The sequence below is a fragment of the Gymnoscopelus braueri genome, assembly GCF_963280865.1.
Source record: "Gymnoscopelus braueri genome assembly, chromosome: 12".
NCBI classification, from domain to species: domain Eukaryota; kingdom Metazoa; phylum Chordata; class Actinopteri; order Myctophiformes; family Myctophidae; genus Gymnoscopelus; species Gymnoscopelus braueri.
The window spans coordinates 26,532,059-26,545,319 of NC_137614.1; the positions used below are offsets into that span (position 1 = coordinate 26,532,059).

Consider the following 13,261-nt stretch of genomic DNA (forward strand, 5'->3'; position numbering starts at 1 on the left):
GTGGTGCTGTACTGACCAGGTTGTCAACATGGCATTTGACACCACCACATAAAACACCCAGACTGCTGGTTTGGTATGCATCAGCTGCACATCGATCCAGCATTTCTCTCAGTTGATATAAAGGATTGGGCTACCAGTGCAGCATTCCAAGCAGGTGTGGTGAATGTGTGTGCCATCAACATTGTGAATGACAGTGTGGTGTCAAACTCACAAGAGTGAGCAGAATGTGCTGCAGGCAGGTGAGCATGACCTTTGCTAAAAATCATTTGTATAGACATTGGAACAAAATGCAACCCCTGATTGTTTGAAATTTTGACATTACATTTTTTACATTGTATTTTGATGCACCCTAGTACCCATTCTACTCGTCGACCTGTGTCCCTTTTATGCCCATATATGGAGATCCCAGATTTCAACAGTATATGCCCATATTTGGGCATTCCCATATATGGGCATATTGGTTGGATCAGCGGTTCTAGAGAAATATCTGAACGACTCAATGCTGAGTTTGAAGTTGGTCGGTCAGGCGGTTCTCGAGATACGTAAATAACAGACGGACATACGTACAGATTCCATTTATTGCAAATAGTGTCATTTTATTTTAAGTCTGAAAGTATAAAAATGTACACTTAGGGGTCCCATTCTCAAAGTTAGAACACTGAATTTTACACTGTAGGCTTTCGAATACTTGGCATAAACATTAATTATCTACTCTGTATGAATTTAACATTTGACAGGTAAACACAGCTGACGCTAGTATAGGTACCTGTAATGACATTAATTGCTGATGTAATTCCAGCATGGACAGCTCCTGCATACTGTCACTTCATGCTGGCACACAGAAACACCTCAAAGAAACGAACCAACAATTAACATTATTTCCCCCAGCTGCATTTGCCTGTCAAAATGTCTGCTGTGAAAAGTGATCCATTTATACTTCTTTACACGACTGAGTTGTGTGCCGAAAATAGTCGATCTACAAGCTCACAAGCTTGTGGATCTGCAATTTTCGGCACGCGACTCCAATTTACGACAGAGTATAAATTAAGCATCAGAAGGAAACATTTCCTTGACCGTTGAACATCCATCACTCTCCATAGGCAGGGGTCATCACCATGCTGGCTTGTGGTGGACATTTTTGCAGAAGGAGCGAGTGCATTCTCCGGCAGCGGCAACAGCCGCGGAACTGCCGGTGGAGGAGCGGCAGCTCCCGGCAGTGACTGCCGGCGGTGGAGCGTCAGCTGCCGGCGGAGCAGCGGAACTGCCGCGGAAACTGCCGGTGGAGGAGCGGCAGTCGCGGAACTGCCGGTGGAGGAGCGGCAGTCAACTTCTTTTTCCGCCGATAAAGTATAGTTTTGGACCATGACGGAGGCGCGCCGAATCAGCAGACCTTGAGGCCAAGGAGTCGCGCCCGAGCGCCTCCAGGCGCGAGTGCCCGCGACGACCGGCCGATGGTCTGCTATTCGACTAAGCGCCGTCCGAGTTATGTACCGATAGGCACAGAATCGTAAATAATATTGGTGGGGACTGCGTTACACAAACGCAGCACACTCCCAAAGCTCGCGGAGCTGCCTCGGCAGCAGCCGCTGCCGGAAAATGCACTCGCTGTCCCTCCATTTTTGACAAGATTATATTTTTGCCATGGACCCTTACGGGAGTTATGGGGGTCCTTGAAAATAATCCACTGCACCAGTGGACTCATTAGCTAATGTGCCATACTATACAGTGTCATAGTAAATCAGTGTCATACATATTCTGAAGAAAACCTGGAGACTGACATTCAGTAATTGGGTGTTATGATCAAAATAAGAACATTATAATGGTGTGTAAAAACAAGATCAAACATTTGGCACAGACAAGGACGAGTCTTGTACGGACATATTGATGACCCCTGTCCATAGGTCAAACAAGGAGTTTCCTTTTCATGGTTAGTCTGTATAGGATCTGGTAGCCATCGTCCCAGCCATAGAGCTGTTTCTCATCAGGGTTGTACTTCAGGCTTGCATGGGCTCCGTACCTCCTGGGGAAATAGAGGAGCGGAGCCTCCTCGCTGAGCATCACGTCATTGACGTCAAACACGCACTCAACGCGGGAGCGGCTGGCCAGGCGGGTGTTATACACCACGTACACGGTGCCGCAGGCGATGAAGGCCGCCTCCGCATTCTCTCGTGGGCAACGGGTGTCCCACATTTCTTCTATATCGAGAGTGGCGGGGTCCATCTTAGCGAGGTGGATGTTGGGTTCATCCTCACCGCTGGCGTACAAAAGCCAGAGGCCCTCGTCATCGGCAGCCAGGTCTGCGGTGGTCTCTGGGTTGAGGCTGTAAACAGGAGCGCTGCTGTCCACGGGGAGAATGGCGCTGTCTGTCACCATACTGCTCCGAAGGTCATATTTGACCACCTTGATCTCAGTGTCGGCCTCTTGCTGTATGTAGTACAGATAGCTGTTGTAAACAGCACTACCAGGGCCGCTCCATAGTGAGGGCAGCCTGATCTGTCTGCTGTGGTTGACTCCCAGAGAGCTGGAGAAGTCCAGCACGGAGCTGAATTGGTATAAACTGTCTGCCGCGGTGCCATTGAAGACGTACACCTTGGAGGACCTGGGGTCTCTGATCCACAGTCCCTTGGGGCTGCCCACTCGCTTCAGGATCTTCACTGATCTGATGCTGGAGACGATGTCCTCGCAGTCTGAAAGAGAAAACAGGACACAGGCCACATGACACATGATGTGTTTATAAGCAGACGGGATAAACATGCAAGTAAACACAGAAGTACGGTGTTGGGGGAATGATCTTACGTTCACCTTGCCATCTTGGTGTTATATGTATTAGCATGCGTGTGCTGCTGGCCACCAGGGTCATGTTTTTTTATATGACACCTTAATATGCAGAACAGATCGTGTAGCCTCTAGGCAGTCCATTCCTGGCTGCTTAAATTAAAACAAATCAAAACCAGTCTATGGCAAATTGAATCACGTTGCTGAAAAGTAGGAGCACTGCACAGCATATAGAATATATCGATGATAGCATCTTAATAACTAATTTGAAGAAGAGCAATAGGCCTACAGTTCCTCTAGATTACTGCAATGCAGTAGAGTGGATTGCATGTCAGTTCAAATGACTGACAATATAAATACTGTAAACACAGCACACTCCCTTGAACATGAGCTCTGAGACTAAAACCACTGACCTCAGGCCAGTTCCCTGTTCTGCTTTGCAGGAATAAGACATTGACTTTGAGAGGAGATTCTAGGCATATGTACTATGAACTAGTGGGAAAGCGTTTTGCTCTGTATCAACGGAGATAGATTGCAAAGATGACTATATGCAAAAGAGTCATTATGTATTTTGATTTCAGTTGGGGGTGATGCTTTTTCCAAAGCCTTAACTTAAACCGTATGTACTTCAAATTGACCGGTCAATTCTCAATAGGGGGTGCCACAATTGTTGTGACAACTTGCACCATATACCCTTTCCTAGTTCAAACTTATTTGTAGCAACCTGCCTGGCCTGGGGACCACAAGGCTATGAAACTAAAGACAATTGTTTGCTCAAACTGCACAAACAGGATAGCAGAGCACTAATATAAATCAAACATTGGTCTCCTGGAAAACATTGGCCATGGACTCGGAACACGTCTCCTCAAAACAGCTTGTAAAAACACTGTGATTGCTGATTGGTCCCATTTTTCCAGAGAATTGCTTCTCTGGGACAGCACGACACTGCAAAGGGATGGCACAGATCTCAGTGAAACAGTAAATATAGTAACATGCTCAGTGACTGTGCCAGCGCTCTGCAGGGGTGGACTGGGAACAAAAATCAGCCTGTGAATTTACATGACAACGCCCCCCCATATCTGTCCAAATTCACATAAAGTAGAACATGCAGCCAAAGCACATCAACCAGTGGATCAGTCAGTCTATGACAGAGATACAAACTAAAGGGACCAGTATGATAGGACCAATCCTCTACATCTTTACACTCCATACAATAGTGTACTGCACAGATTTATGAAATAATGTTATATACTGTATAACAACACAAAAGATAAAAAAAAAAGTGTTGTCCAACAAACCATATCAAATGGAGAAAAATATGGTAAAATCCTCATCCAAAGTTGTAGTGCAAAGGAATTAATGATGTGGGCTATGTGACTAAACAAGGTAGTGTCACACCCGCTGCGTTAAACCGGTGATGAGTTGGAATGGATTTGACAATGCGTCAGATGTTTGGAGCAATGGGACGCCCCGTCGCATTGCACGTCGATGAGGACGTGATGATTTATGATTCTCTGCCTATCGGTATGCAACTCAACCAGCGCTGAGTCGGCAGAAGCACATTTCGCACCGCTCAGCACGGCCACTCGCCAACCTGACAGGCGACCCCTGTCGACCTGCATCATCAGACCCAGGTGCCTCACAGGGCTCAAGTCCACTTCTGATGCCGCGTCAGATGGGTGGCACAGGACAGATGAGAGTAATAATGAGTAGGACTAAACCGCACAATGCAATAACTCACAATGTGCTGTTTGTGCAAAAAATGATTGGTAAACTAAAAAAGTTAATAATGACATCTAAAGAAGATGATGGAGCTGGGGTTTTAGTAGTGTAAAGAGCCATTTCATTAGTAGCTACACATGTGTTTTGTATTATCCATAATTATTGTGCTTTGACTTGGTTTGATTACCTGTGATACATCATTGGTTAATCATTAATCAGATAAACAGTTTCATCTTTGTGTGTGGATGACTGTTGGCTATATAAGATCCTTTATAATGTTCCAGTTAGTGTTGAAGCTGTGTGAACCAGAGAGAGAGCACATCAGTTTTTGATCATGCACACATATTGTAGGCCTATTTATGTTTGTTTGTTATTTTAAGTTTAATAAATCGACACAGCACATCCTTGCGTCAACTGTATGCTCTGTACCACAGTTTTTTGAGTGGGTTTTACGGACAAAGTAAGAAACCACATTTACAAGTAGTGTGTCATTTCTAGACATATTGGGATTCACATTTTAGGGGGTTTGTACTGGAATCCTGTTGACCCCATAGAGGTATAATATAACTAGAGGGCGGATTGCCCCGCCCCCAGCTATCGTTTCAATGAAAGTGCTCACTGGCGTTTTGAAGCACCCGGAAGCCTGCCGGAAGTAGAATTATTGAGACGTTTTTGGGGACACCATTGAGCATGCGCACTAGTGTCCTTTTTGCGTCCTACGGCAGCCCGTGTGTCAAGGAATCAACGCGAGATATTTATTAAATACACTCGAGATGCATATTTATATGTAAATGCATATGTATTTATGTATAATATCTTTACATATTTATATTTATAAATATCGCTCAGTATGTTTTGCTCGTGCATGTATTTCTCCCCGCCTGCAGTTCCAGCTTTGGCCACTGGGGTGGCGGCTTCAATGTTTCTCAGCAACTCTGGGGGCTTGGTTGACCCCCTTGAACGTCGGAAAAACCAAGGAGATGGTCGTGGACTTCTGTTCACAGCAGCAGAGGTCCTATACCCACTCACAATCAATGTGACATCAGTGGAGAGGGTGAGCACACTGAGCAGCTTCAAGTAGCCTACCTTGGGACATGGAACATGCACACAGACTGGCAAGAAGAAGGCTAGGCAACACCTGTATCACCTCAGGCAGCTGATAAAACAACAGTCTCATAGAAAATCCTTCTACTCTACCACCCAGAGCATATGCTGAAAACGTAGAAACATCACCCCAGCAATGGACTATTTGTGCTGATGATGAGGACAGGTATTGGCGCCTGTGGTGTGTCAAAGCTCAAGGCTCAAGACTCAAAGGCTCAAAGTTTTTTTCCCCCTGAGGCTATCTGCATTCTCCATGCTGCTGTCTTCAATGACATTGAAGTCTAGTCTGTTGTGTCAAATGAGAGATGTGGGGGCGGGGCTAGGCTAGCAGGTGTGTTAGCCAAAACATAGCTCTCCATAGCTCCAATCGGAACCTCTCCCTCCGCTGTATAGCTCCGAGATGAGGTTCCTCGTTTGTCGGTGCCGTTTGAGCGAAAATTATCCGCACATTTTCCACTTTACATGTTTCTTACCCCTTTCTGCACATCGTATCCAACAAGTTGAAAAAAGCGTTTAAATTGCTTCTCTCCTCAGCCGGTTCCATAATATTATGCATTAGAAGATGCAATTCAACATTTGACCAGTAGGGGAATCAGTGATGTTATCTCTACGGGCGCAACATCCGGGTATGTCTTAAAAACATTTAGGAGAGAAGCTATTTAAACGCTTTTTTCAACTCATTGGATAGATTTTATTGTACGTTAAAATTTCAAACATCTGAGAGCATTTCAGAAAACCTTTGCTTTTTGGATACGATGTGCAGAAAGGGGTAAGAAACATGTAAAGTGGAAAATGTGCGAAAATGTTAGCTCAAACGGCACCGGGCCACACGTAGGACCTCATCTCGGAGCTACATAGCGGAGGGAGAGGTACTAAATGGGGCTAAGCTCTCCATAGCGTTAGAAGGAGTTCTCCTTTTAGAACGCTTCTAACGCTATGGACCAGCGCTAGCCAAGACTGTATTATTATGACCATCTTGATCCAAGGCTAGCAGGTGTGTGTGAGGGGTCAGAGGGGGTTCACTCCATTCCGACATGCTGCCACTCCGACATTGACTTCTAATTGTCGGAGTGGCGGTACCATCCATAAAAAACACATTCCGCCACTCCGACAAAGTTACGTTCACTGTGTCGGAGTGGCGGAATGTTCCATTTTGGGAATAGTCCCACCATTCCGACAAGGGTAAAGTGCCTAATGGAGATTATTATTATTACCCCTATTGCTTTATGATCACTACTCAGGACATGTACCATGTAAACGGGACGGCCCGCCTGGTCGAAACACCAAAGAAACAAGGAATCCACCCGATAACACATTCTAATAGAGCGGAAAACCTTATCCTGAAACTGGAACGGTGGCGCGCTCGTTAAACATTGGACTCTCAACCCCAACTATACGTGATCGAATCCCAATGCTGATGCTCCTTTTATGAAAACCGCTGACCTTTTTTTTTTGCCGATAAAGTATAGTTATGGACAGTGGTGTAAAGTAACTAAGTACATTTACTCAAGTACTGTACTTAAGTACGATTTTGAGGTATTTTTACTTTACTGGAGTATTTCCAAATTTCTATACTTTTAATTCTACTCCATTACATCTCAGAGGTTAATATTGTACTTTTACTCCACTACAATTATTTGAAAACTTTAGTTACTAGTTTTTTTAGATTTTGATTATTATTACAAAACATACAGTAACCACATTGTGAGCTTGTAGATTTTTGAAAAGATGTTTTATGCTTTTTGAACTTGTGAAATGTGACTCTGACATTTAGTACTTTTACTTTTGGTACTTTAAGTACATTTTGATGCCAATACTTTTGTACTTTTACTCAAGTACATTTAGATTTCAGGACTTTTACTTGTAACAGAGTATTTCTACATTGCAGTATTGATATTTTTACTTAAGTAAAAAATGTGGGTACTTTTTCCACCACTGGTTATGTACAAAACCATGACGGAGGCGCGCAGTCTCAAGCGAACTTGAGCCACGAGAGGCACCACCGAGCGAGCTAAAGCGAGCGAGTTGCCGTGCCGAACGTTGCGAAGTTCGCTTGAGCCTACTCAGCGCCGTCCGAGTTACGTACCGATAGGGACAGAATAGTAAATCATGTTTTAGGGCAAGCGTTTGCCCCAAACTGTGTGAGTGTGTGTGTGTGTGTGTACATTTCGGCCATTTGAAAATAGCAGATCTACAAGCTGGTCGCCATGCCGCGTTATTATGGATCCCACGCCAGCTCTTGGAAAACCCCGCCCCGCAAGCTAGTTTAGATGGAGGCCCCGCCCCTTCATTTCACTTCCGTCTACGTCAGTCGCTGTGTGAGAACCACGCCCCTAAAATAAATAAATTCATTTATTTATTTATGTATTTATATCTAGATACGGCAGCTTTGGCATTCCATAGAAAATAGCCAAAGCTGCTCAGCTTTGGCATTTCGACAGAGAGAGAGAGAGAGAGAGAGAGAGAGAGAGAGAGAGAGAGAGAGAGAGAGAGAGAGAGAGAGAGAGAGAGAGAGAGATAAAGACAATACAACATTTATTTCAAATAGAAAGCATTTATTTATTAATTTATTAATATTATTATTATTCAGTCACTTTGGCATGGAAAGAATCTAGACAATCTAGACAGCCTCGAGCCAGGCAGCCTGCCTATAGAGCCAGCCTAGAGCCTGCCTGGAGCCAGCCAGCCTGCCTAAAGCCACCCCTTATATATATCCAATAATGTAATTTTAACTATATATATATATATATATATATACATATATATAGCCATGAAAATGAATTTGGGATTTATGGACTGTCGGAATGGCGGGACTAAATGTCGGAATGGCGGTATGTCGGAATGGTGATACGTCGGAATGGCGGTATGTCGGAATGGTGGGATGTCGGAATGGCGGTATGCACCCGGGTCAGAGGTGGGTTAATTGCATGATCTAATTTGAACATTTCTGCTGGTCTAATGAAAAGATCAGAGCCACCAGGGCACAGTTCAGAGGAAGAGGAAGAGAAAGGAAGAATGGATTGGAGACAAAAAAGGTAAGTTTTATGGACATTTTAAAAAGCAGCTGTCTGCTGGTTTTAGCTCATTTAAATGTAGCACGCTAAGCTACTGTAGCTAATCTAAAAGTGCTAGTAATGTGAGTAATAGCACATATAAGCTGTAGTGTACACACTCATGCTGTGTACACAGCATCAACAGCATCAACCAATGTCATTACTCATCTACTATAATGTTTGGAAATGTTTATATTTGATTATTTCCTTATTTATTTCATACAGTAACTGCACAGAATATGTTGAGTTTCTTTAATGTTTACCTTTTTGCACATCTGCTCTTTGCCTCTAATAGCAAAATTAAAGTATTATTTCCATAGAGTTATAATATATCGAGTTATTTCCCCCCAAAAAAAAAGTGTTATTCCCCCCTTTCATATGTTGGCATATTCTGGGGACAATCATTTGGCCTATATGTTTTTCAGAGGTCTTTGATATTGTTTTAAAACTGTGCTCTACCACTAGCACTGCTCAATTTGGAGTCCTACCTGTGCAAAATAAATAAAAGAAAAATCATTATTTAATAGGACAAAATGATTCAAGTTTTTGGGTGGCCACGTGAAAATGTGGCCATTGGTAATACATCATTTTACATATTTCTCTATTTATTTTATTAAATGTCATGAGAATCATCTCATACTATCAACTAAGCGAGACTCATGAGAAATACTTTACCCCAGCGGCTGCCCGTAAAATTAAAAGCAACCTGTTCACCGATGATACATCAAACGATAAAATGTCTATGAGATTTCATGCAGTCTCTTCTCCCTGATGGATTCGCAAAACAGCGACCACATGGAGACATATAATCGTAACTTGCCGTGATTGGGCTTAACAAGGCTGGTTAAGTTTGATTACGGAGGAGGGTCACACCACATATGTTTCATTGAGGTATAGGTCTGTGTATGAGAGATATGCAAGGCAAGTCGTCCCGCAGGGGACATTTATGCATCCCTCCAATTTTCAGCAAGCAACGCTTGGTCATACGACAAAGCATAATTGATCCGTTTCACTCATTGGTTTCACTGCTCACCAGAGACACTGGACTGCACCTCCTCCCACTCGACCTCATCCTCCTCCTCCTCATCCTCCTCGTCCCCCCTCCTTCCTTCCTCAGTCCAGGCCCCCTGCTCCAGCACCTTGTCCGCCTGGTTGGCGCAGGCCCTCGGCGAGGTGTGGGCCTCCAGGTAGTCCATCTCACGCTCCACACGATTGACCCGGACTGTAGCGCCTTCCAGGTCCAGGCGCAGGGAGCTGTGCCCTTTACCCACCCCGTCCATGATGTCGGCGGTCAGCTTCTTGAATTCCTGCAGCTCTGCATGGTACCGATGAAACTGCTCATTCCACAGCTCCATGCGGTCCTATATACAGAAAACACACACGATATCGAGACACGACAGTTTTTTGCTTTACTTCACTGCTGCTCAACGTTGGCACTGTACCTCCGGGAGACCTTGAGGAGGTTCCAGGGGGTCCCCAGCTAAATGATTGATAGGAACCAAATGAACCCTTACGGGTCTGTAACTCTTGAGAGAAAGCCATTTGCACTATTTTACAGTATAGATTGGGGTCCCAGAGATTAAAAGAAATATTTTAAATGGCGTTCCATCGCCTAATGCATATCAAATTTAGGGTCCTTGAAATGGAAAAAGGTTTAGAAGCAAGGCTCTACTTCCCTGGCCAATAAAATGTGTCTCTTGAACTATGCCGTTATATAAATATTTTTTTATTTTATGCATCAGTTACCCACCACCCACGTATTTTAGCTTATTTTCTCTCAGATGCAGTTTCATCATGAGCACAAATTGAGGTTTTCTCACATCATCTCATAATCTAAAACAGAAGCGCCGTGTTTGTCAGCGCAGTGACTGACAGAGTGAAACTGACAGGTGAATTATTTAGGAAGCGAGCGGTGATAACTGATTTACCCTCCTCTGTTTCACTTTCATTTACTTCTTTCTTTACTTGCTGTAGGTCTGATGTCGAATTGAAAACATCAAAGACGGTGAAAAACTTTTGATGGATTGTCCTGCTCTCATGCTGAAGTAATGCAGAAGTCAATTCAGCGTCATGGGAATGAGACTGGTGAGAGACACATGGGATGATGTGGGAAGGGTTCAGCTGTAAATAGAATATTCATTTCATTTGAATAAGATTTCTTATTTCTGGAGTACACCCAAGTGTACGGTACATCAAGAAGGGTTCAAAGCAAAATAATTATTCGGAATAGTAAGTGTGTGTACATTGTGAATATGTAGCACGAGTGCTCTTTTTCAGCAAAGCCCTGAACAATCACACAGACATGCATGAAAAGATACATTTTGTAGAGTAAAATATGTTTCTAAATAGCTTTTCATAGAATGTTGTCCCGCCAAATTTCTGCTTTTGTCTTTCTTTCTTTAGAAGCATATGCAAAGAGATCCTTTCAAATACCCAGTCAACAAATGCATGCATTCTCCATTCCATGAAATGGATGTCATGTCTCATAACGTTTCGACTTGAATACTGTCATAGAAAAATACAAACAAAAACTGGTAATTTGTTCCCTCCCTAAGGCACTCTTTGTAATAGGTTTTCATTCAGCCCATGCATAAAAGCTTTTGATTTGTGTGACATTATTGTCAGTGCTGTGAAGGATCAGTGTTTCAATGTCATGGCATGCTGGTAACAACTGTAATGTTGGATGCCTGGTGGAAATACAGTGATATGAGAAGGGGAATGCAGAAGAACAGCCTGCAAGCATCAGCTGATGTTCTCCCTCTTATTCTCCCAGAGGCCCTGGTGAATTTGATGAGACTTTAAATTCAGGAAAGGGAATAAACCTTGCAGGCAGGATGTACTAAAAGTTAAGTCTGTAGAGATTTCTTTTTTTTGCTCAGCTACTCTGTTCATTGTTCAAACATCATTACACTTAATCTCAGTACAATGGCTCTATTATTTATCAGATCCGTGACCGAGTTTTCAAGCATGGAAATAATTCCCTTCCATTCTCACAAATGACGCAAAATAAAGTAGATTCAATTGAATTGCAGTCATTCTAATTGCTGGCCGTCTTACCTCGATGGCCAGCATTCGGTTCTCCAGGTAATCCATTAGTCCTTGGTAGTAATTCTGTGCCTCAGTGAGAGCCCACACCGAAGACATGAAGAGGACAATGAGCAGCCTCATGGTGGACAGAAATTATTGGACAGCTCCGCTGCTCTATCTGTCCAGCTCTGGTCCCCTCCGCAATGACTTGGTCTCCTTTACAGCTGTTGCTCCAGCTTTGAGCGTTTGTGTACAGCACGGTGTGGCCAGAGTGCTGCTCTCTTAGTGTGTATACACAAAGAGGTGAGTGGGACAGAGGGAGTGAGAGGCCACTTCTGGTGTTCCTAATTCTTTTGGCTGCGCTCACTTTGCTGGAATGTTTTCACAAACTCCCAGGGAGGAGCCTTTGAGTGCCTCTCGCCGCTCTCTGTCCTCAATGAATAAATGTGCTCTTTAGTACTTAGTGTGTGTGTGTGTGTGTGTGTGTGTGTGTGTGTGTGTGTGTGTGTGTGTGTGTGTGTGTGTGTGTGTGTGTGTGTGTGTGCTGTGCATCTATGTTTTACACACTATAATGTAGGCTACTGTAAATTGGGAATAATGCAGACTGGACATGAATGGCTAAATTCTGTGTGTCTTTGTGAATGATGCTCATCCATGCAACCTCACACTTGTTCTCTGTATTGATTTAGCACATGGCCATTCTTTATCGTTCAGTTGAAATGATGTGTGAGGGGGGTGACTGGTGGCTCAGCCAGTTAGTGCACAGACCACAGGCTCCTTGTGAGTCACGAGGACCCGAGTTTGGGTCTGACTCCCATCATGTTTTCGCATTGTCTCCCTTCCCATCAAAAATACCTCTGTTTCCATGTCTACACTATCTAATTTTAAAAAAATCTTTAAAAAATAGGAAACGTGATGTAATATCAGTTTAGCCTCATCACTGGAAAGAAAAACAAACATAAAGTTATTTTTGCTTCATAAGGAAAACATTTTAGGCTGCCATATTTATGCTACTGTATGCGGCAGTAAACAACTGCTGATCATTTTGGGGATCACTGGTGCCCACGCGCATGTCTGTCTTATTAGATGACAGCATATTGCTTCCCTCCTACACTGACAACAGAATCTCCTTCTACCGCTCTGGTTCAAGCAAGGTGGCATACACGACTCTACTGTGACTGCAGAGCCAATGCAGCTGTGTGTTAAATGAACACTGTCACTGTGATTACACCAACACCTCCATTTAGTCAATTGATTTGTCAGTTGATCTGTTAATGCATGGGTTAAAACCCATGCATTAACAGATCAAACTCACTATTTCTTAAAACCCATGCATTAACAGATCAAACTCACTGTTTATTTTTAAATTGTATCACTGTACAATTGCACATACATGAAATGTGTCCTCTGCCTTACCCATCCTAGCTATTAGCAGCAGTGAGCAGTAGAAGGGCAGCACCCAGGGAGCTGTTGTGGGGTTAAGTGTCTTGCTCAGGGACACTTCAACTCATAGAACGGTGGATCTTCTGTTTCCCAGACTGCCTCTCTATACCCATTCAGCTTTAGCCGCCAGTTGATTG

General features: G+C 43.7%; 1 protein-coding gene across 1 annotated transcript; it reads right to left on the bottom strand.

Annotated features, from left to right (window-relative positions):
* Positions 1-1,675: 1,675 nt before the first annotated feature.
* olfml3a (olfactomedin-like 3a) lies at positions 1,676-11,926 on the bottom strand. The gene is made up of 3 exons (XM_080444933.1): positions 11,712-11,926; positions 9,688-10,015; positions 1,676-2,687 (listed from the first exon to the last, which is right to left on the bottom strand). The coding sequence occupies exons 1-3, from the start codon at positions 11,820-11,822 to the stop codon at positions 1,903-1,905; spliced, it is 1,224 nt and encodes a 407-aa protein (XP_080301059.1). The 5' UTR covers positions 11,823-11,926; the 3' UTR covers positions 1,676-1,902.
* Positions 11,927-13,261: the final 1,335 nt, after the last annotated feature.

Coding starts and splice junctions, on each gene's coding strand:
- olfml3a (XM_080444933.1), bottom strand. CDS start 11,822: ATGAGGCTGCTCATTGTCCTCTTCATGTCTTCGGTGTGGGCTCTCACT. Junction 10,016..11,711: donor ACCGAATGCTGGCCATCGAG/GTAAGACGGCCA, acceptor TTCTGTATATAG/GACCGCATGGAGCTGTGGAA. Junction 2,688..9,687: donor GGTGCAGTCCAGTGTCTCTG/GTGAGCAGTGAA, acceptor TTTCTCTTTCAG/ACTGCGAGGACATCGTCTCC.